The 21,784-nt window shown below is 35.1% G+C and overlaps 1 protein-coding gene across 2 annotated transcripts in view; it reads right to left on the reverse strand.

The window, feature by feature from the left end:
• NCAM2 (neural cell adhesion molecule 2) overlaps positions 1-21,784 on the reverse strand; it is a 523,627-nt gene that overhangs the window by 50,217 nt on the left and 451,626 nt on the right. For both annotated transcript variants that reach the window (XM_043448692.1, XM_043448693.1), the window contains exons 13-14: positions 8,789-8,908; positions 4,691-4,812 (exon numbers count right to left, since the gene is read on the reverse strand). In XM_043448692.1, the coding sequence (XP_043304627.1) occupies positions 4,691-4,812; positions 8,789-8,908 (242 nt within the window). The remainder of the gene's footprint in view (positions 1-4,690; positions 4,813-8,788; positions 8,909-21,784) is intronic.

Below are 21,784 nucleotides of genomic sequence, written 5' to 3' on the forward strand. Positions count from 1 at the left end.
GGCAGATTCTTTACCTCTGCGTCACCTGGAAAACCCATACAAGGCAAACCACTAAATGATTTGGTAAAGATGAAGTGAATCAGAATGGCTGTTTTTGGAGGCAAAGTAGATAGGCAGGCTGAGTTAAGATAGAAGAGTTGTTGAGGAGTCAATATAATCTCCGCAGGCATATTTAAATTCAGCCCTTACTGTTGCAAAATTGTTTCTGACTATAGATTCATGTTTTGTTCCCCATTGACACTCATGACTAGGTAATTCAAATTCTTTAAGTTTCAGCTTGTCCATTTAAAACTGTCAAAAATGTCATTTTATATATTATTATATATTTTTCTTTTTTTTTTTTTTTGGTTTAAAAACTAGCAATACCAAAAAAAAAAAAAAAAATTAGCAATACCTTCCTTGTAATACAAAGGGTGTGAGGAATTACTGTTACAAATCTTTCCATAGAAGCCCAATTTCCTTAATAAAGCAGTGTTATCTGCTAAAATACCAGTAGGCTTTAGTGTAGTAGCCAGGTAATCGATTACTAGTCAATTACTGCTTTGTTAAAATTATGTTAACAATCATTTCAATTTTTTTTTTTTTCACTTTCTTTTTTTTTTGATCTTTAAAAAGAGGTCTATGAAGGGGGGATCGGGATGGGGAATACATGTAAATCCATGGCTGATTCATGTCAATGTATGGCAAAAACCACTACAATACTGCAAAGTAATTAGCCTCCAACTAATAAAAATAAAAGGAAAAAAAAAAGAAAAAAAGAGATCTATGAATTTTGGTAGTAATAAACAGTTGGATAGTGAAAATTAAAAGTAAGTATATGGTGATGAAAGGTATCATTATGAGAAATGAGATAGAATTGAGGAAGAACTAAAATGTTCTTTTATTGTCAAAGTAAACTTACATATTGAGTAAATAGGCAAAAGCAGGGCATTGCTAATACTAGGTTGGTTGGAGGTTAGGTGGGGAAAAAATGTAAAATAATGGAAGCTAGAGATTTACTGACAGAAAAAAAATAAACAAACCTGTGCTTGTTCAAATCTTAATCTAAGTCACATCAACTATGTGTACAGGTAAAATACCCTGACGACCGCTGTAAATTTGAATCTCTAAAAATTTTCTAGTCTTATTATACTTAATACTATAGTTATTTGTGTCCATGTATGTTTCCCACATTACTTCTCACAAAACTAATTCTAATCTTCATTAAGGAAAGGACAATACATTTTGGCAGCATTTTTTGTGGCAATTTATGTTTTCAAACATATACATATATTTCCCTTTGAATGTCTATGTCCATTTTGTGAATCTTATTGGCTCTAAACAGATACAGTAATGAACATTTTTGGTTTCAACTATTTGCAATAGAGTAAGTGGGGCTGGGAGATGCTACACATACTGTGATGGGTGGTTGAGTTCTGGATGGCCCACTGTCACGCACCCAAAGTGCCAATAGTGTGTCTTTTTAGATATATAGGATTCATGACAGACAGCATTGCTATAGCCTAAATTATGTGTACCCCCTCATATTAATATGTTAAAGTTCTAACCTCCAATGCAATTCTATTAGGAGATGTAGCTTTTAAACAGGTAATTAATCTTACATGAGGTCCTTAGAATGGAGTCCTAATCCAAAAGGACTTATATTTTCATAAAAAGAGGAAGAAACACGAGAGATGTGTGCGCGCAGAAAAAAGGGCCATGTGAAAACACAAGAAGGGAGCTGTCTACAAGCCAAGGAGATAGGCCTAAGGAGAAACAAATCTGCTGACACCTTGATCTTGGAATTTCAGACTCCATAACTGTGAGAAAACACATCTGTGTTGCTAAGGCCTCTTGGTCTGTATCATTATGTTATGATATACCTAGCAGATTAATACAGACTTTATAATGACAAAGGTAATTAACGGTATGCTGAAGATGCCAATGTTGAGCTGACCCACCTCCCATATATTATACTTTTCATTTAGTGATGGTCATGAGCCATATTCTCTCTAATGAGACATAATTCTAATTCTGCTTGATGGAGCTTTTGAAAACTGTGTAGAGTTTGCTGGAAAAACAAATTCATCTTAAACAGATTTGTTGAGCCTTTTCTTCCTTTTGCTGTCTTCATGTTCTAAATGGAGATGTGTGGGCAACACCTCAGTATACAATATAATCTACATGAAGACAAAAGCCAGCATGCGAAGGATGAGCGAACACAGGGAGAAGCAATTTGCATGTTTGACTGTATAGCTGAACAAAATCACAGCATTCCTAAAATATATATGCTAAGTAATAAAAAACCACTAATAGATGAAGAAAAGATATAATCTGAAATCACATTTGCTATCATCAATCGGAATTAATGATTCTGGTTAAACTCAATAAAACATTTGTGGTTTTTCGAATATCAACTCTTTAGACAGCCAAGCATAGCTTTTAGTTTTAGGTAGAAATTATACATACACAGAGTACTTTAAACATATTTTTACAACTTACTGAATTTCTGAGTTCACCTTGGGATTTTACTGAGGTTTATCTGAAAGTTTACTGGGGTTTACTGAGGTTATACTGAAGTTCTTAGCATCCATTTGTATTTTGCCTCATAAATTCTTCTGGGTACAATGGTAGGCCACAATCTGCATTCAAGTTCTTTTCTCTCAGTTTAATTCCACTAATTTCTTTTAAGCCTGTGACCCTTACAGAGAGACTGTTTCACTTTCAAAGAGTTTCCAGATGGCCAAGTAAGAATAACCAAAAAACTGGGCTTAACTACTAAGACGCCATCAGAATCAGAGAGAAACAAGTGAGCCACTCAGAGTTGTTTTGGAATGGGGGCATGGAGCCTCCATAGCAGATTGGCCCTAAGAGACACATAGCTGTTCATCATCCCCAGCATGAAATCTGTAACAGAGAGAGGTCCTAGGAAGGGGATATCAATCAGAAATTTAAAAGGTTGAACTGAGGTCTAAAATTAAATATTGACATAAGCCACTCAAGATTAAACTCCCTGTTTTCCTACCCTTCAAAATTTAGATGTTTAAGTAACACTATTATAACTTAGAAAATTGTGGATTTGTGGGAAAACAGTTAAAAATTCATCTACCTACTATTAAGGAGCAATTGTACTGTTTTCTAAAATATAATGCACTTGGAAAGTAGTAATAAGTTCAGTAAACATAAGCATGAAATTGAGACATTATGGGGCTAATCATAAACATTAGTAAGACAGAAGGTAGAAAAATTAAATTAAAAATAATACAATCACCTAAATTTCCAAAGTATGCCTGATGTAGTGAAAAAGGGGGGATAATTTTCAACCAGGTTTGTAAGGGCACCATTACACTGACACCAAAAAGCAAATACAAAAATGTCATCATGACAACTGGAAGCTAGATAAACTTTTAAATTTGGTGTTACACTTCAAAAATTACAATAAATGAGTAGGTGATATAAGTATAAAAAGACATATATGGATTAAATAGTAGCACATGCATTTGAAAAGGAAATAGGCTTAAGGGAACTTATTAAACACACTAAAGTGAATTTTGAAAGGGTGAAAAGGAAAAAATGAATAGAATTGATATGCTATTATGGGGATAATCATGTTGCTGTTTAGTCACTAAGTCATGTCCAACTTTTTGTGACCCCATGAACTGTAGTCCACCAGGCTCCTCTGTCCATGGGATTCTCCAGGCAAGAATACTGGAGTGGGTTGCCATTTCCTTCTCCAGGGGAATTTCCCGACCCAGGGATTGAATCTGCATCTCCTGCCTTAGGTAGATTCTTTACCACTGAGCCAGGGATAATAATAACCATTAGTAAATAAACTCCACAGAATTTAATATAAAATTGTGTTCCACCTTTTAACATATTCCACACTAAATACTCAATAGTTTTTATGGTAAAGCTGCTAAGAGAAATCACCTCTAGCGAACTTTGGTGTTATTTTTCAGATGAAGGTAGAGTCTATCAGGTGACTTTTCCATCACTGTAAAACAAGAGATCCTTCATTCCCTATACAGATGACAAGTACCACAGCAGCTTTGAATTGTCCAAAATCCCATACTAGTTAGTGCTAATTAAACTTGAAGAAATCTATTCTCTCTTTCTCAAGTTAAATGTGGCCATTATTTGTTAAGTGTTGATTAGAGTGATTTATTTTTTACAATCCATTTAAATAGTAATGTACTTTGAGTCAATAAAAATTTAATAATTCATAAAAATTAATTATGAAGTAATTTTGAGGTATGATTTCTTAATCCTACCTAAAGTAACTACAATTGAAAAGATAGCTTAGTTTGAAGTTACTAAAATCAAGGAGAATGGAAGGTGAAATATTCTGCTAAACTTCTCAGAAAGAAAGGGAAAAATGATATTTCATTTCTGAAAAGTCGCTAAGTTTAGAAATCACAAGATGAATACCATGGCAAGAAATGAACAACATGTGATTTAGAAATCACAACATGAACACCATGTTATTTTGATTATCTATGCTTAGGTTTTACGAAAACAAGCAAACATTCTATAATACATAATGATGAATTTCAGCAATGGAAAATTAGCATTTGAATTCCTATGAGAACTGTTTATATTGTTTAACAACAATGTATTTAATATGCATTTACTTCTGATGTATCTATGCATTAATGCAAATTTAATGCAAGTTGAAAACACTGTGCAAAATGATAATAAACAGGGTACTTACACTTCTATATTTCACAATGTATTCTAAAATAGGGGCTCCACCATCATCCTGTTTGGTGATACTCAGCTTAAAGCTCTTCCCACTGCTTGGCTGTCCATGTATGGACGGAGGACTCGGTTCACCTAATAAGCAATAGAACATTCTTGATACTTGCACACACTTCATAGATGTAGAGATACTGCATTTTAATTAAAAAAATACAGTCATATAACAAAATGTATAACATCATCCTGTTTTTACCATTTTCTATTTGTCCTTTGTTGTGATATAATCTTTGGTCCTCTATTTATCCATCCAAGAAACAGCAACATTCACAAATCTAGAAGTATCATGCCAAAATTGTGAAATCTCAGAATCATATATATTGTTTATACTGATGGGCAAATGCTCTAAAAATAGAACTTACTACATTATACAAGCCTTAGGCTTTATTTCTTGTGTTGATAGCATGCTATCATTTGTTTTTCTAGTATAAATTTATTTTGCAAACATTTGTAAATATGTATTAATATAAATATATTAAGTCATCAAGCTATCTAAAATATATACCTACCAGGAAACATAATAGATTAGCAATTTGTCATCTCCTTTAATGGACTTTTTAAAGCTAGATATAAATTTGAATAAAGAAATTTATAGTATCCAAACTATACTTGGGTTTCAACATTTTTTTTAAATTCTCACTTCATGAAAATACTAACTTTGGTGTTATTCTTCACATGAAGACGGTCTTATGATAAACATAATATGTTTAATATGAACAGAGATCCACAGAAGTGGAAGAGTATTAGCATTAGTCTGAATATATTATGACATGAGATGATTTATATGCTGTTAACACACTATGTTTTCTGTATATAAATTTAAACTGTAAAAAAATGTACAATAACATCTTAAAAGTATTCAACAAGAGAATATGAGAAAGACTAAATATGAAGAGTTGGGTTGCTGAGGATTATAAATAGAGAAAGGATAGCTCTCTATTTAAATGAGGTTAAGTCATTCTAGGGTCATTTTAGTCAGGAGGTGGGATTTTCAATCAACATCCGTTTGCAGTGGTCCTGGTGAAAAAGAGACACTGAAAAAGACTCTGGCATCAGGAGTGGAGAATAGACAACATATCTGACATTTTATGATAACCAACAAAGAAGACTTGGTCATAAATTAAGACAATTATTACAGTCAATTTGACTGCCCTAACATAAGTATATAATAGGCAGAGCATTTCATAGATTGTCATACCAAACACTCTCTTGCAATAACACAAGAGAAGACTCTGCACATGGACATCACCTGATGGTCAACACCAAAATCAGATTGGTTATATTCTTTGCAGCCAAAGATGGAGAAGTTCTATATAGTCTGCAAAAACAAGACCAGGAGCTGACTGTGGCTCAGATCATGAACTCCTTATTGCCAAATTCAGACTTGAATTGAAGAAAGTAGGGAAAACCACTAGATCATTCAGGTATGACCTAAATCAAACCCCTTATGATCATACAGTAGAAGTGACAAATAAATACAAGTGATTAGATCTGATAGACAGAGTGCCTGAGGAACTATGGATGGAGGTTCATGACACTGTACAGGAGACAGGGATCAAGACCACCCCCAAGAAAAAGAAATGCAAAAAGGCAAAATGGTTGTTGAGGAGGCCTTACAAATAGCTGAGAAAAGAAGAGAAGCAAAAGGCAAAGGAGAAAAGGAAAGATATACCCATTTGAATGCAGAGTTCCAAAGAATAGCAAGGAGAGATAAGAAAGCTTTCTTCACTGATCAGTGCAAGAAATAGAGGAAAACAATAGAATGGGAAAGACTAGAGATCTCTTCAAGAAAATTAGAGATACCAAGGGAACTTTTCATGCAAAAATGGGCATAATAAACAACAGAAATGGTATAGACCTAACAGAAGCAGGAGATATAAAGAAGAGGGGGCAAGAATACACAGAAGGACTATACAAAAAAGATCTTCACGACACAGATAACCATGATGGTGTGATCACTCAATTAGAGCCAGACATCATGGAATGTGAAGTCAAGTAGGCCTTGGGAGACATGAATTCAAACAAAGCTAGTGGAGGTGATGAAGTTCCAACTGAGCCATTCCAAATCCTAAAAGATGATGCTGTGAAAGCGCTGGACTCAATGTGCCAGCAAATTTGGAAAACTCAGCAGTGGCCATAGGACCAGAAAGGTCTGTTTTCATTCCAATCCCAAAGAAAGGCAATACCAAAGAATGTTCAAACTACCGCAAAATTGCACTCATCTCACACACTAGCAAAGTAATGCTCAAATTCTCCAAGCCAGGCTTCAACAGTAAGTGAACCGGGAACTTCCTGATGTTCAAGCTGGATTTAGAAAAGGCAGAGGAACCAGAGATCAAATTGCCAACATCCGCTGGATCATCGAAAAAGTGAGAGATTTCCAGAAAAACATCTACTTATGCTTTATTAACTACACCAAGTCCTTTGACCATGTGTATCACAACTAACTGTGGAAAATTCTTAAAGAGATGGGAATACCAGACTACCTGACCTGCCTCCTTTGAAATCTCTATAGAGGTCAAGAAGCAAGAGTTAGAACTGGACATGGAACAACAGACTGGTTCTAAATTGAGAAAGGAGTATGTCTAGACTGTATATTGTCACCCTGATTATTTAACTTATATGCAGAGTACATCATGAGAAACGCTGGACTGGATGGAGCACAAGCTGGAATCAAGATTGCTGGGAGAAATATCAATAACCTCAGATATGCAGATGACACCAGCCTTACGCCAGAAAGCGAAGAACTAAAGAGCCTCTTGGTGAAAGTGAAAAAGGAGAGTGAAAAAGTTGGCTTAAAACTCAACATTCAGAAAACTAAGGTCATGGCATCTGGTCCCATCACTTCATGGGGAAACAATGAAAACAGTGAGAGACCTTATTTGGGGGGCTCCAAAATCACTGCAGATAGTGATTGCAGCCAAGAAGTTAAAAGACACTTGTTCCTTGGAAGAAAAACTATGACCAACCTAGATAGCATTTTAAAAAGCAGAGACATTACTTTGCCAGCAAAGGTCCATCTAGTCAAAGCCATGATTTTTTTCTAGTAGTCATGTATGGATGTGAGAAGAATTGATGCTTTTGAACTGTGATGTTGGAAAAGACTCTTGAGAGTTCCTTGGGCTGCAAGGAGATCCAACCAGTCCATCCTAAAGGAAATCAGTCCTGAATGTTCATTGGAAGGACTGATGCTGAAGCTGAAACTCCAATACTTTGGCCACCTGATGTGAAGAACTGACTCACTGGTAAAGATCATGAGGCTGGGAAAGATTGAAGGCAGGTTAAGAAGGGGATGACAGAGGATGAGATGGTTGGATGGCATCACCGCCTCTATGAACACAAGCTTGATTAAGCTCCTGAAGTTGGTGATGGACAGGGAAGCTTCACATACAGCAGTCCCAGGGGTCGCAAAGAGTCGAACACAACTGAGCAACTGAACTGAACTGATGCATAGATTATATAATGGTGTTTGCTCTGTCACACTCAATTTTCTCATATCTTTTAATAGTTTATTCAACATAAAGGAAATCTATATTATTTTAAAATTATCTAACTTTATGTAAATGCAGTTAAACACTCAAAAACAGGATAGTAATGAGAAGGAGGCTTCAGCAGTTATTCTTTTGCAGTCACCATTGCAATGAATTAATTTAGTGGTGCCTTTTTCTCACACTTAGGGTGTATGGAATCCATGGAATACAGGCAATGGCCATGCTTCAGCAAAATCTAGACTGTTAAATTTCTTGCACAGATACTTTTCTACTCTCTCTTTGAATACAGTCTGAGCACTACAGTCTAATTAATCAGACTGACAAAGTAAGACACTTTCCTGATTGGAACAAATTTACTCTACATATTGCAGTGCACTTTTCCCCCCTTGATTCAGAACAAAGTTATTTTTTGTAAGTCTGAGATGCCACCATCATCAGCAACCACTTCCACAAAGACATAATTCACTTTCTCAAAGTGTTGAAATGTCTCCCTGCATTTTAGTATCCCATTTAAGTTTGCAAGGAAGAGAATGACAACAGAGAGCAAAACACAAATTACTTACGGACTGGTAATGTTTGGAAATTTTCTATTTTACTATAGTCTCCTTGTCCTTTTCCATTTACAGCTGCAACCCTGATTTCATAAGTTGTATTTGGTTCCAGGTTGCTTAAAACAACCATTGCTAAAAGAAAAAAAAAATGCCTATGATTAATACATTTTAATAAGTAAAACAAATCAAACTATTATAAAGTTTAATGGAACAGTATCACTGAATTAATCTTTCCATGAAATATCTAAGAAGTGTAATAGCTATACATAAGTGGAAAATGATCTGTGGGCCCTTGTCTTCTTCATCTTTATTTTAACCTTTTACCCAGATGCAGTAACTTTCAAAGAAGAAAGTTAATAGTTCCTTTCATGATACTTACATTCACAAAGTAGAAAATAAAATATTTTTCTTTCATTTTTTCAATATTCAGGAATAAAAAGGATTTAAATAAAACATCTTTACTGAATGCATCCCAAATATTTTGTCTACTCTAATGAAAGCTGTGTATTTAATGATCTATATCTTGTACTTCCATGTTAGGATGTTTCAAATCATAATACACCCACTCCCAGCAAACCTCATGTTGTACCAGAAATCCACAGAAGAGAGGGATGCTGCATCATTCATAGTCCTGCATTGTAAATATTACTTGTGAAAATGTCATTGAAACTAATATTCTCTTTGAACCTCAGACTGACTTGCTCCAACCTCATACATAAACCACAATAAAATATTCAATATCAATCAATCAATAAATAGATGAGTGCTATAGAATTCAGTGGAGATATGGAATTCAATATTTAGAAGTCTGATCTCCAGTATAAGGTGTTTGAGTCATGTCAAAGAAGTGCCACTCAGCCGATGGTTGTAAAAGTGGATCATCTGCTTGATAATCGCAAATCAAATCAAATTATTTTAATGCTAGTTTGAAGCCTGTCATCTCTCATATTTCTCTCTGAATTTCTTCTTGAGTATTTACCATACCAGCTCGGGATACAACACAACACAAAGGAGAAATAAGAATCTGAAAAAGTACAGGCATACAAAATTTTATTAGAAATATTCCCTGGGTCATAACAGTCCTTTTAATTTGCACGAAGGTTTTAAATACATTTGCAGATTTAAAAATTTTGCATCTTTACAAATACCTTGGTGGAACTAATAAAATTCCAAAGTTGCCCTTATCCTTACTGCTTTTGCTGAACAGAGTAAAAGTTAAAAAGTAGACATGGCAATGCGTTGATGAACAATCAAAAGCAAGTTATGTCTGGTTTACATAACTTAAAGTCAAATGTGCACTCAAATGTGCTCACTCGCTTAGTCGTGTCTGACTCGTTGTGACCCCATGGACTGTAGCCTGCCAGCCTCCTCTGTCAATGGGATTTTTCCATGGGATTTTCCTGGCAAGAATACAGGAGTAGTTTGCTATTTCCTCCTCCCAACTCAGGGCTTGAACCTGCATCTTCTGTGTCTCCTGCATTGCAGGTGGATTCTTTACATCTATGCCACTGGGGAAACCTCAAAGTCAAATGATCAATTCATAATAGAAAATATAATCAATCATAAAAGATCAAATCATAAGTAATCAGGCACATATCTGTAAGACTATTAATTAACATGAACAATGACTGAAGACAAACTGAATAAAATTCCGATGTAATGTATTAACCTGTTTCTGATAATTACATTATAATGTATATTCACTAAATGACATTTTTCATTTTATGTTGAATGAATATACTTAAAGAATTTGATACTTCTTTGTGTTCCCTTTTTTCCTCCAATATTACCATATATTACAGATAAATGTTAATGGCAAAAATATGGTTCAGATATCAACCAGACAGATATTAATCCAGTATAGATACTTCAAAATCACTCGCAAGAATACATTTTCCATAATGAAATTTCCATTTTTATTTCTCATTTTCTCTACTGGGTGAGAAAACTGCACTTGCTTTAGAGAGCGCATAGCCTTGTGAAAACCTCGGATGAAAACACACGGTGTCAAAGTTAAAGGAGACCAACTGAGAAAAAACTGATTAGCAGGGAAATCCAACTGATTAGAAGCTGCAAGGATAAATCGCAAAGTCAGACTTGAATTCAGTTACTTCCGACAGGTTTTTTAGGAAACCCAAACACAGTTGGCTGGTGAGCTGGATTCAGAGAAATATCAGCCCGAGAAAAAGAATTCATTTACTAGAGAAATGGTTAGTGGGAGATGAAACTGGTCAAGGAGATAATTGAAAGGGAAAAGGACTCAAGCTAAGAGAGGCAGCTGAAATGCTAAGAACTTGGGATTCCACTGAGTCTAAGAGAGAAAGCTTCTGCTCAAGATCTGCATAAGAAGGAATTTAAAAGTTAAGAATATATCATAATTTATCATTTGATAAGCTAAAAATAGAGCAAATTTAAAATCAAAGTGGGACTTCCCTGGTGGCTCAGTTGAAAAAGAATTTGCCTGCAACACAGGAGACCCGTGTTCGATCCCTGGGTGAGGAAGATACCCTGGAGAAGGGAATGGTGACCCATTCCAGTATTCTGCCTGGAGAATTCCATGACAGAGGAGTCTGGTGGTCTACAATCTGTGAGACTGCAAAGAGTCGGACATGACTGAGCAACTAACACGTTCAAAATCAAAGTAAGCTAGACCTGCAGAAATTAATGCTTTATAAAAGTGAGTTTAGTTTTCAGGGGTTGTAACAAAAATGCATAGGCCCTTGGACAATCAGTACTGTCACAGAAAAGTTTGTGTTTGTAGCATGGAGACGTATGAGAGACTAGTGCAGGAACTAGCCAGGTTGTAATAACATTTGTAATAAGACACTTAGTGATGCAGGCTTTAGATGCATGAAAGCAGTCCCATGGCTCTGGATCTGATTCCACTGACTGAGGTTCAACGAAGTCTTAGGGCTGAGTTGTTTTTCTCAACTTCTAAATCAAAATGCTTTTATTAAGTTTTATGGAAACAAAAGTATAAAAAATTCATTGAAAGTAGGTGTAGATTGGGCTTCCCAGGTGGCTAAGATGGTAAAGAAGCTGCCTGCATTGCAGGAGACCCAGATTTGATCCCTGGTGGGGAAGACCCCTGGCTAAGGGGATGCTACCCACTCTTGTATTCTTGCCTGGAGAACACCATGGACAGAGGAGCCTGGTGGGCTACAGTCATAGTGATACTTATAAACATTTACACATATAATCTCCATACAGAGGATACTACACAAGAATATAGGGGAGTTTGCCATAGATGCTTTTACTGCTACAGACAACTTTGGTATGTAATATGCTCTCCATATTCTATGATGCAAAGATGCAGCTGCTTACCATCATTTTCTTTCTTTATTTTTGGCTGCACTCATGGCAAGAGGATCTTAGTTTCCTGGCCAGCAATCCAACCCATACCCCCTGCAGGGGAAGCATGCCACTGGACCACCAGGGAATTCCTTTACCATTGTTTTAAAATCACAAGATTGACTAACTCAGCTGTGAGGAACTGGTAATGCTTATATTCAGTTGTTTGTCTTCATACAAACAAGAAAAGCAACAGAATTTAAATCACACAATTTTAATTCCAAATAAAATTCTTCATTTCTTCAGAAGCCTAGAGGTCAGACTATTCATCTTTTTAGATTAAAAATGAATAACAATAGTGCTATCAAAGAATCAGAGCATATCAAATTAAGGAAAAAGTTGATATTACTTGGATTAAATACGTGAAGCGCATCTCCCACTACCCACCCCATAACTACACACATTAAAAAAAGGTAGCTCTGCGTTCTACTTGAAAGATCTGAATAATTTGAGTAAAAGCTCTTTCTGGCTTGGATTGTCAGCATTCTTCTTCCTCTCATATTTCATAGAGATTGTGAGGCATTTTGAGTGCCTCTCTACTTCTGCCAAGGGGAGACTCATTTCTTGAATCACAGGACGATCAATTCAGAATTGATTTTATCCGTGTTTCTCTTATTAATATTTTTGTTTTCTGTGCTAAGACTCTTTTCTAATAACTGAATTTCACAGCAGAGCAATTTGTGGAGGAGAGAAGCAACAAGCGTACAATGATGGTGAGCAGTTATTACAACACTGGGCTAAAGGTAAAGCGGAGGGGGAGGCCTTTTATAGAGGACTTTGCAAATTATAGGGGAGCGACATGGAAGTAAACCTATTAAAGCCAGTTTTACAAAGTTTATATACAAGAAGTCAGTCTGTTTTTGAGTTCTGACTCTAAAGGTTTTGGTACAATAACCCTTATTATGAGGCTTATTAACATTGTGTGAACATAAAGATTACTGTGTGAACTTGAAAGAACTCCATAAGTTGAGGTTCATTTAAAGAGAGGGAAAGGTAAAGATTCAGGGGAGGCAAAGCCTGAGTCTGTAATTCGACTTGCCTTTCTTAAATGAGAGGATATATATGTTAAATTGTCCATAATTTACTGACGTATTACCAAACATAAGGTTTCTGAATACACATGGTAGGGCTTGAAAGCAAACCACCACTTGAAATACAAAGACTGTGTACTCTATAATAGAGCCCCTCAAATTATGAAGTTAGTTAATGAAAGACTTTCTTTCCTCAAATGTGTCCACACAATAGAATAACAGAACCACAAACTAAGGTGTGGGATGTGTTCTTTCTCTATAATTTATTGAAAATTCAAACTCAAAAATTAGGTGAAAGTAGGTCTAGATTACAAACCACTAAAAGTTCTCTAAGGACAAATGGCCAACATTTAAGTCTTTCATAGCTATATTCATGCTGATTTAGAAACCATAATGCAATTCTTCTGAAAATTATAAACAACCATGAATTCTCCTTTGACATGGCAACAAGGGCAAGTTCTATAAAAACGCTTGTTTCTCTCACTAATGTAATCTTTCTGATTAATTTAAATATAACTGTTTTATAAACGGCCATTTTGTTATCTGGCTATAAATGAAAAGAGTACAGTAAATACATGGCAATAATGTATTGAGATACATTAAAAAAACAGTGACATTTTAACTGATAAATGAAAGGAAAATAGGAACTTTTTAAACATTATTTTTACAAGTATGGCAATGATATTACTAGAGAGAAAAATTTGATTCATATTCTCTCTTTAAGAAGGGAATCAAGTTTTATTAAAAGAAATTGAACAAAATATATTTTGTTTGTTCAGAAAATGGATTGTCAGTTCCTCCCTTTGGCTGTCAACAGAAGCAGAGGCTACAGAATATTTACAACTCTCGGAGTGAGATAAATTACATATTAATATTTACAAACTAATTAGGTTTAGCAAAGGTCTAAAGTGAGATGAAAATTTAGCCATATTCTCTTCACTCTCTTAAACCCCAGATCTCTCCATGGGTTTTTCCTCCATGGGTCATTCAATGTTAAGAGATAAGGACTCCCTTGGTGAAGAACTGCTATAGCATCCATCTAACATTGAACTACTCAGGTTATCACAAACTCGGAAAACATCAGATAGCCATGAGCAATCACAAAGCTTGTCTAGGAAAGAACTGATCATTCCAAATTTCACCTGCTCTTAATCTCCTCATATAAATCTGTAATAATAATGAAATCCCCAAAGTTTCTCACCTGAGATTCAACTTTTGTTGTCTAAACAGTTAAAACAAGAAATGATACAAGATAGCCTTTTTTTTTTTTTTTTTGAGAGAGAAAATTCTCTTACTCCTTTCTTCAGAAGCTTACAACAGGTTTGAATAAAAATAAAAGTAATTTTTTAACTTTTATTTCCATAATGCAGAATTTTGACCTCAGTTATTCTTTACATACATAAAAATAATATTTGGGGATGATTTCATTATTAATGCAAAACAGCTTCAAGTTTTCTTAAGTGGTTTATGCAAATACTCATCTCAGTTCAACTATTTTTTCATTTACTCTTGAAAGTAAACATTTTATTTTTGCACAAATTATATTGTGTTTAAAGATTCCATTAGTTGCAAAATAATATGATTTCACTTTTTAAAATTACCTTAAAGATTTTTATAGATCATAATATATAAGTTGTTTAAATACATGCTATGGGCTTCCATGGTGACACAGTGGTAAACAATCCATCTGTCAATGCAAGAGACAAAGATGTGGGTTTGATCCCTGGGTCAGGAAGATCCCTCTGGTGCAGGAAATGGCAACCTACTCCAGTGTTCTTGCCTGGGAAATTCCATGGACAGAGGAGTCTGGTGGGCTACAGTCCATGGGGTTGCAAAGAGTTAGATATGATTGAGCATGCACAGATATAAATATATATACTATTAATATAAATAATATTTAGGGAAATATTATTTATAATAATAATTCAATTGAATATATTATTTGATGAAGAGTAGAAAGAAAAATTAAATAATTATGTACTGTTTGTGTTGGGCTTTAACTAAAACAATATATTGATGACACTATTTTAAAACCAAAGCTCATCATTTCTGAATTTATGTAAGTTTTTTATTTCCTCTACTGCTTTTTATGTTCTTTTTCACTGTGAGCATAAACAGTTCATAAAAACAATAAAACAATTTAACAATTGTCTTGAATTAAATAGCTTCTCCTTGAAATATACTCTTTGCTAAAACCTTGTTTTAAATATAGAATAGTTTCACCAAAATTATTTTCATAAACTATTCACACTTTTTACATTTAAAATATAATACTTCTTATCACATAGAAATTATTCATCTAAAGGAGTTTGACTGATTTTCTTTAGGATCCACTTAGTACATAAATGATGACAGATAAATAGTTACCAAATTTTTCTTCTAAAATAATAAATTTTTATAAAATACCCATGAGAAGTATCTTGAATGACTAAAAGTAATCAGAATATTATTTTTTCACTCACAAATATGCTAATTTCCCAAAATGTCTATACCAACAAAATTACTTTTTATGTTATAAACTTTTTTGTTTTTCTCCTTTTTTTGGGGGGTGGGGAAGGAATTAGGAGCTGAAGTTAAGCTTTTGTAACTAAATGTCCCTCTCTGCACCATGGCTATAAAAACGCTAAGCCTCATTTTAGCTATTTAACCTCTTAATAAATGTTATTAAGTCTGTCTAGTCAAAGTTAAGTTTTTTCCAGTGGTCAAATATGGATGTGAAAGTTGGACTATAAAGAAAGCTGAGTGCCAAAGAATTGATGCTTTTGAACTGTGGTTTGGAGAAGACTCTTGAGAGTCCTTTGGATTGCAAGGAGATCCAACCAGTCCATCCTAAAGGAAATCAGTCATGAATATTCACTGGAAGGACTGATGCTGAAGCTGAAGCTCCAGTATTTTGGCCACCTCATGCGAAGAACTGACAAACTGGAAAAGACCCTGATCCTAGGAAAGACTGAAGGTAGGAGGAGAAGGGGACAACAGAGGATGAGATGGTTAGATGGCATCACCAACTCAATGGACATGAGTTTGAGCAAGCTCCAGGAGTTGTTGATGAACAGGGAAACCTGGTGTGCTGCGGTCCATGGGGTCTCAAAGAGTTGGACAAGACTGAGCGACTGAACTGAACCGAATATTTATAAATATTTTTATGTTATCAATTATGTCTTGTACTTATGATTCTGAATGTTTTACTGTGAGAAACTTTTTACTGTAAGAAACTTATGGGCAGAACACATAGCACACATTTTGTATGCATTGTCTCTTGCCCTCACAGAGCCTACATATTTCAAATACATAATGAGAAGTCAATAAAGAGTTTTTGAATTGACATTTTAAAACACATGCTCAATAAAAGCGCACTTAAAAAAGGATCCAAAAAGGACACTTTCTAAATCCACAGTTGTTATCCTCGATCCCTAATTTATTCAATTTATTCTTGCATTGTTGAACATTTAAAGAACATTTTACTTCTCCAAATAAAATGTTTTGTTTGTTCAAAGAATCCACCACTCAAATTCTATTTGATGATAAGTCACTGAATACCTAGACAAGACCAGATCTGTTGCATCCTTCATTTCACAGATAAATAAATGGGGGCTCAGAGGATCAAACATTCAAGAAGTAGCAAAGCGTGGATTCTATCTTACAGCTTTGCATTGTCCCACACTTGTATCTCAGACTGTAAAACCAGAGTACAGAAAATCACTGCAACCAAGGAATCCAAAAAGCCCTTATAAACTCAAAAGTGAGGAAAATGTATCCTCTCTCAAAGACATGGGACTCCCCTGATAACTCAGTTGGTAAAAAATCCACCTACAATTCAGGAGACCCCAGTTCAATTCCTGGGTTGGGAAGATCCGCTGGAGAAGGGATAGGCTACCCACTCCTGTATTCTTGGGCTTCCCCTGTGGCTCAGCTGGTAAAGAATCTGCCTGCAATGTGGGAGACCTGGGTTCAATCCCTGGGTTGGGAAGATCCCCTGGAAAAAGGAAAGGCTACCCACTCCAGTATTCTGGCCTGGAGAATTCCATGGACTGTATAGTCCATGGGGTCACAAAGAGTTGGATGTGACTGAGTGACTTTCACTTTCACTCAAAGACATTAATTACATATAAAAGTAAAAACTATGAAAAATGATAATTCTGCATATACTTTTCTTCCAAGATTTAATTTAAGCTATTAGATGGCAAAACTTTTTTCTCAGCATATTTAACTCAGTTATGTGTTTCTAGGGCTTCCCAATGTGGACCTAGTGGTAAAGAACCCTCCTGCCAATTCAGAAGACTTAAAAGAGATGTGGGTCCGATCCCTAGGTCGGGAAAATTCCCTAGAGGAGGGCAAGAAAACCCACTCCAGTATTCTTGCCTGGATAATCCCATGGACAGAGGAGCCTGGTGGGCTACAGTCCATAGGGTTGCAAATAGCTGGACACAACTGAGGCGACTTAGCATACAGGCACGCATGTATTTCTGGGTTCTCATTAGAATGAACAACGTAAATCCATTCTGATGATCTTCACATATTCTCAGCACTGTAAGATGGACACAGCTCAGTGATTTTTCCTACAGTTCACAGGAACACATTATAATTACAGTAAGATGCAACAATGAGAGATTCAGAATAAAGTTAGATTGAAAATCTGATAATTAAGAGTTCTTGAGTTTCTCACTGTAGGAAAAAAAGACATTTCCTTCTGCCTATTGTACATTTTGGGCAACTAACTCTTTCATTTTTATGTATTTTTAAATACTAACTTAGTTTACTTTATATACCATACATATAACCTTATATACCAAGGTTCCTAGCCACATTTCCAAATAATGCGGAATGAACTGATCTTGCTCTGTCATTTATGTTCTTATTGATGCACACACCCAACCATAAGAAAGTCCAGAAATTCCCCCAGAACGTGAGTAAGACTCTGAATCAATTCACCAGGTGCAGCGTGGGGAGTTTGTCTCCCCCAGAGCTTTTAGTTTTTCTAAATTCTTTCTTCCTCCATATTCAAGGAAGTTATATACTATTATTTTAAACTCATTATTATTCAAAATTTCTCCTAGAGAGTCTTTGCTTTTCTCCACAGTGAACTCAGATATGCCCTTCATTTCTAATCAATTGCTTGCTATTTTTGAATTGTGTACATTTCTTTTTGAATTGTGGTTTGCTCAGGGTATATGCTCAGTAGTAGGATTGCTGGCTCATGTGGTATTTTTAGTTTTTAAAGGAACCTCCATCATGTTCTCCATAGTAGCTGTATCAATTTACATTCCCACCAACAGTGCAAGGGAATTCCCTTTGTTCCACACCCTCACCAATGTGTATTGTTTGTAGATTTTTTGAAGATGGCCATTCAGCCCAGTGTATGACCATACCTCATTGTAGTTTTGCTCTGCATTTCTCTAATAATGATAAATACTGAGCATCCTTTCATGTGTTTGTTGGCCATTTATATGTTTTATTTGGAGAAATGTCTGTTTAGGTCTTCCACCCATTTTTGATTGGGTTCCTTGCTGTTGGTGTTTTTTTTTTTTTTTTTTTTTATATGAAGCTGCATGAGGTTGTTGTATGTTTTGGAGATTAATCCTTTGCCAATTACTTCATTTGCAAATATTTCTCCCATTCTGAGGGTTGTCTTTTCATCTTCTTTGTGGTTTCCTTTGCTGTATAAAGCTTTTAAGTTTAATTAGGTCTTATTTGTTTATTTTTGTTTATATTTTCATTACTTTGGGAAATGGGTCAAAAGGGTCTTGCTGTGATTTATGTCAAAGAGTGTTCTGCCTGTTTTCTTGTAAGAGTTTTATAGTGGTTGCCTAACATTTAGGTCTTTAATCCATTTTGAGTTTAGTTTTGTGTATGGTGTTAGGAAGTGTTCTAATTTCATTCTTTTACAGGTAGCTGTCCAATTTTCCCAGAACCACTTATTGAAGAGATTGTGTTTTCTCCATTGAATGTTTTTGCCTCCTTTGTCATAGATTAACTGACCATAAATGTGTGGGTTTATTTCTGAGGTCTCAGTCCTATTTCATTGATTTATATATCTTTTCGTGCCAGTACCATAGTGTTTTGATTACTGGTGGTTTCTCATAAAACTAAAACTAGGAATTCCACATGACTCAGTATCCACTCCTGGGAATATGGCCAAAAGAAACCCAAAACCATAATTAGAAAAGATACATGCACTTCAATATTTATAGCAGCATTATTTACAATTGCCAAGATATGGAAGCAATATAAGTGTTCATCAATAGGTGGATGGGTGAAGAAGATGTGGTGCATACACACATACACAATGAAATACTACTCAGTCATAAAAAATGAAATCCTGCTATATACAGCAACATGGATGGGCTTGGAGGGTATTATGCTGATACATCAGACAGAGAAAGGCAAATATTGCATGATAGCACTTATAGTGGAATAAAAAAATTACAACATACTAGTGAATACAATAAAAGAGGCACAGGCTCACAGATATAAAGAACAACTAGTGGTTATCAGTGGGGAGAAGGAAGGGGGAGGAACAATAAAAGGATGTGTGATTAAGAAATATAAAATATTTTGTATAGAAGTACATTACACAACACATTCCACAATATTAGCTAAATATATCTAATATTTAATAACATGTATTAATGGGTTATAACTATAAATGTCATGAATCACTAGATTATATATCTGTAAAATATAATGTTGCACATAAATTATACTTCAATTTTAAAAAGTTCTTTTCATGTGTTCCTGTGTCACAACAGGGATCAGTTGTAGAAATCAACATCTTCGGCAAAACATTCCAAATGGAAGCAGCTTTGTGGAATACATTCATTCTTCTGCCATGTGAAAAATATGCTATCCACTGACATGGCAAAATCACCAGATTATGCACAGACATGATCTATCACTAAGGAGATTTTCTTCCTTCTCTAATGATAAGTAAGCCAGTAGCAGAAGCACATGTCATTCAGTGGTTTAATGATGCCTTTTGATATGAAGAGGCATTTTCATATGTGATATGAAGGCATCTTCATATATGGGGGGAAATTAGGAATAATTAAGACCACTTTTTAAGGCTTCCCTGATAGCTCAGCTGGTAAAATATCTGCCTGCAATGCAGGAGACTTGGGTTTGATCCCTGGGTTGGGCAGATTCCCTGGAGAAGGGAAAGGCTACCCACTCCAGCATTCTCTCTGGAGAATTCCATGGATTGCATAGTCCATGGGGTCGCAAAGAGTCGGACATAACCGAGCAACTTTCACTTGACTTCACTTCTAGACCACTTTTTAGAGGAAGGTAAACAACTACCTCCATTTTCTCAATAGTCTACTATGTCTATACTTTAAATACATCTAATATTTTAAAATCCTATAATATATATTTAAAAAATCTTAGTAGGTGACATGAAAGTTTATTAATATAAAGAGAATTAGGTTTTATAGGACGGATAAGTACATAGCATTAGTTGCCAGAAAAGCCTGTGCAGTCATTAGAAACTGCAAAGCAAGATGAAACAACCAACTTGCTTAAGTGGTTTTATTTATTATAATTCATCTTCATGAAAAGTGAAAGTGTTAGTCGCACAGTTGTGTCTGACTTTTTGTGACCCCATGGGCAATAGCCCACTAAGCCCCTTTGTCCATGGAATTCTCCAAACAAGAATATTGGAGTGGGTTGCTGTTTCCTTTTCAGGGAATCTTCCTAACCCGGGGGTCAAACCTGGGTCTTCCACATTGCAGGAAGGCTCTTTACCACCTGAGCCACATTGGCAGATATTTGGAAATAGTTAATAACATAATTTTAATTCAGTATAAGCAAACTTAGTAATTACATGATGTATTAATTCATCTCAGGTGATATGGAATATTGATAGGTTCACACAATATGGTATACAAGTTCTCAAATGTGTGGTCAAGATGGAAAGATGACTCATGTCTTAATATTTATATTATGAGGTGATTAGCTGACAGGCAGAGACTGGTATAAGCTATACTTATTAAAGATATGCAAAAGAATATAAAATATTTCTAATTAAAGATAAATCAATTTTTACAAAGAAGTTCAAGTTTATATTGGGATGTGAAGGATGGACAAAAAAAGAGTGAAATTCAAGCATGACCAAAGAAAGTAGAATGTGTGTTTGGCACAACAAGTGGGCTGGTTGTGATGTGCCAAGTGTTTGTTTGAGGGAATGTTATGAGATTAAGAAGAAAAGACACAAGAAGCACACACAAACACATAATACATATTTGCATATACATATATGTATACATAGTATTACCCATCATTTACTAAATATGATTATTTGAATTATATTTTTTATCATTTGATTGTAGAAATGGAATTATTTTTCAGATTACTTTTATGCACTCTAATGACTGATATTTTACATATCTTAGAATGTGAGCATCCTATTTTAATGTCACTGATATATGCAATAGTGATTTTTAAAAATGACATTGACAAAAATCAAAGCAAAATACCATTAGTTCAAAATGTTAATCAGATCTTAATATGTAGGAAACTGGAGGACATGAGATAGCAACAGTACGACAAAATAAGAACATTATCTCCATGGTCCACAGATGATATTAAATTGCTGAGAAGCAGAGCAGTGTCAGTCTCTGAAATCACTTCT

Source organism: Cervus canadensis, chromosome 27 (assembly GCF_019320065.1).
Source record: "Cervus canadensis isolate Bull #8, Minnesota chromosome 27, ASM1932006v1, whole genome shotgun sequence".
NCBI lineage: Eukaryota > Metazoa > Chordata > Mammalia > Artiodactyla > Cervidae > Cervus > Cervus canadensis.